Consider the following 3,300-nt stretch of genomic DNA (forward strand, 5'->3'; position numbering starts at 1 on the left):
GGCCAATATACTTCCCGCTACAGCTTCCAATCTTGTACCGAAGACACTTGTTCCTGATAAGGCAAATTCCACTCTGTTAGTCCTTTAAGTCCTAGCGGTCCAATACTTTTTACCCATCCTATAGATGCCCTTTTTATCCCCTCTGTAGCCTGGTCGCGTGCCACTTACCATGGGTACAAATCAGTTGATGCGTCAACAATAGATCGACTCCTTACGAGTAGATCGAATATCGGCATCCTCGGGGGTAGATCACGTCTCGAAATGATTGCACCATCTCGATCTACTCCGACGATTACACAATCTTCGCAGATGATGACGTAATCACTTGACGCGTCGTCGTCGACGATTAGTCCCGAGACTGGATCGAGTCACATCCCATCAATCAGTCCCTTGCTCCCCGAAGCCAACTGTCACTTCACCACAATCGTCCCCTGAGTGAGAATCCACAGCGCCAACTGTCGGGCTTCACTCACTGATCTTCGCCTCTCGCAGGACCTTCTCGCAGGACCTTCTCGCCTGCTCGTCTTTCGCTTTCGGTGTCAGCACAGCCACGTCGTCATGTCTTCCGGTGCGTCCGCTTCCATGCGTTGTTGACCCCTTCTTCATTGCTTGCTCTCGTCCCCCATAGATAGCAGCGCTTTCGTCGACCTCACGTCTTCGCCCTGCTCTTTCCTTCATTCTGCCGCGCGTGGCGGCCCTGCCACCGTGTCGAACGTCGAGTTGGCCGATCCTTCGCTGGATCTTGCCAGTGTGCGGGCTTCGTTGAGTACACAGCAGCAGGCCATCGACCAGACCGAGGCACTGCGTGAGCTCCGCTCGGATCACGAGGTTCTGCGCCGCGAGGTTCTGGCCACACGACGTCGCGCGTAGGACCTGGATCGTCAGCTCGTTGATGCGGCTAAGGCTGCGTCGCCATATGTGCTCTTGTGTCAGCACAAGTACGAGGTCGTCCATCACCAGCTGGACTCTACTCGGAAGGAGCTCGCCGACTGCCTGAACGCGCTGGAGGAGCGACTGGACAACTCCCGCGAGCTTGAGGCGTGCCGTCTCCGGTACCATGATCTGCAGCTCCGTTACGACGAAGCGGTGTCTGAGTTCCAAGATCGGATCTCCACTTTGGAGGCACAGCAGGCTGCTGCCTCTTCTTTTGGCGTGATCGTCCCGCCCGATACAGCTCGCCGCCTAACAGATCTGGGGTCCCAGCTCGCGCGGTCCCACTCTGACTTACTAGTCGCGCGTGATCGTCAGTCTTCTCTCGCTTCGGAGCTCCGTGAATCAGCTACGTCCCACAAGGCTGCTCAAGCAGAAGTAGATCGCCTCGAGGCCGTGATCGAGCGTAAGACTCGTCGCTTCCGTACCATGCGTGAAAACTATGAGCGTCGCTTGAAGGTTGCCGACAACACGATCGCCACGCATTCCGCCGAGCTTGATCGTTTGTAGGATCGGGTATCGACACTGGATCGGGATCTCCAGAAGGCTTCTCAGCGCGTCCGCACGGCGATCTCTCAGCGTGATCAAGCCAGGGCAGAACGTATCGCCACCCGTGGGTATCATCCGCATGTCTTTGTCGGAGTTGTACTAATTCGTGCCTTGTGTCACAGAAGATCGTGTCTCAGCGGCTCGAGATACTATCGCCCGGTTCGAGAAACGGATTAACCAAGTCGAGAAATCTCAGAAGTCGCGTTAAGACCTCGCGACAGCGCTAGCAGCGCTTCAACAGGAGAGAGACAGTTTGGCGGTCCAAAGAGATGAATTGCTCAGCCAGCTTGGCGAGTGTTTCATGGAGGTCACCGATCTACGGGCCGAGCGGGGCCAGGCGCAAGAGAGGTTGTCAAACATCGCGCCCCTTCTCCCTTCCAGCCCTGATTCACAAACGAGCACGCTCTGGGTCCGATTCTCCAGCCCGGTCTGCTCGCGTCTCCAATGCCGCTCGATCGACTTCAGATCCCTTCCCTGCTGGCGCTTTGAGTCAGGGTCCTGCGTCTAGATCTTCGATCGAGGTATTGCCTGTCGTAGCGGCTGGCCAGAAGGCCAAAGATCCGGTGTCATCTCCTTCGTTCGCTGGCCTTCCTGATCATCCTCCTCGTTCTGCTCGATCGACCAACAAATCGTAGCAGTAGTGGCGCTTCGTCCTCTCCTGCAGCTTCCGAGTCGGGCGCGCTCTCCGACTGTGGCGAGAGTTCCTCCGGCAAATCCAGTTCTACTCGCGTCTTCGATTCGGACACCGCGGGAAGCGACAGTGGTTCTCCGGAGTTGAGTCGCGCTCGGGACCAGTTTGGAATGCCCTCCGGCCATCTATCCGACGCCGAACTGCACCTTCCACGGTTCCCCGATCGGAGTGGATTCCCGGTTATCGTGGTCGCCGTAACTTCCGCAGCCACGATATCGTCCCCTGGTATGCGCAGGATATTCGTCAGACAAGAATCGTGGAGATGGACGCGGATCTGATGTTTCATCACTTCGCCAAGCCGATGGAATGGCTAATCCCCTCCGCTGCTCCGCGCCTCCGCATGGAGAATGGCGAGACGATCTGGTGGACGAGAGCAACGTACGCGACTTGATCGAGTCTGCTCCGTGGGAGATCCTTGCTGCCAAGATTGATCCTCTCACGTCCGAGGTCGAGGTTAATTCCGACACATGATGCGACTCTACGCGTCCTACGAGGATGAGCATCTTCGGGCTTATTGGGATTCTACCCACGCCTTTCCGGTGAGCATCGTCAAGCGTCGCGCCAGTCGGTATTTGGAAGTGTTCTATACTGATCGCAAGCAACTCCGATCTAGGGAGGGCGCTGGTGGAAATCGTTCCTCCAACAGGTGCTGATCGGCTTGCTTCGGGGTTATGGCGACCTTGACTTGTTGTTGGATCCCTTCTTCTTGCATTTCCCTTGACCAGGCGAGGCGGGTACTTGGTATCCTGGGGTTGAGAACGGGGTCGATCCTGTCGATCTGCTGGAGGCGTTGACCATAACGGACGCGGCCGATTGCTGGCGCAATCACTATCGCGACGTACCAGGGGACCACCCGGCGCTTGGGATCGCTCGCTTGCTGGCAAGTTCGTGCCCTCCTCTTCCTGGTTACCTCCTGCCGTTATGTGTTGGGGTAGCAACTATTAGGTTTCGGCGTTTGTCGAGAAGAAGAAATTTTTTGATGTAGTTCGACTTAAACCCCTTTCATTCTTCCGGAATTTTCGAGGGTGTATTGCCTAGGTTTTCCGGCCTATTCAGGCTCACAGCACTCCATATGCACCACCTCCTCCTTGAAATCTGCAGCCTTCCTGCAGATCCTTCTTCCTCTCACT

The 3,300-nt window shown here is 56.3% G+C and overlaps 1 protein-coding gene across 1 annotated transcript; it reads left to right on the forward strand.

Annotated features, from left to right (window-relative positions):
• Positions 1 to 558: 558 nt before the first annotated feature.
• Positions 559 to 2,641, forward strand: PPTG_14446 (hypothetical protein; the record flags this gene model as incomplete). The annotated part of the gene is made up of 7 exons (XM_008911756.1): positions 559 to 568; positions 629 to 843; positions 934 to 1,389; positions 1,441 to 1,543; positions 1,602 to 1,682; positions 2,144 to 2,395; positions 2,469 to 2,641. The coding sequence occupies 7 exons, from the start codon at positions 559 to 561 to the stop codon at positions 2,639 to 2,641; spliced, it is 1,290 nt and encodes a 429-aa protein (XP_008910004.1).
• Between the last annotated feature and the right edge of the window lie 659 nt (positions 2,642 to 3,300).

Source organism: Phytophthora parasitica (genome assembly GCF_000247585.1).
Source record: "Phytophthora parasitica INRA-310 unplaced genomic scaffold supercont2.43, whole genome shotgun sequence".
NCBI lineage: Eukaryota > Oomycota > Peronosporomycetes > Peronosporales > Peronosporaceae > Phytophthora > Phytophthora nicotianae.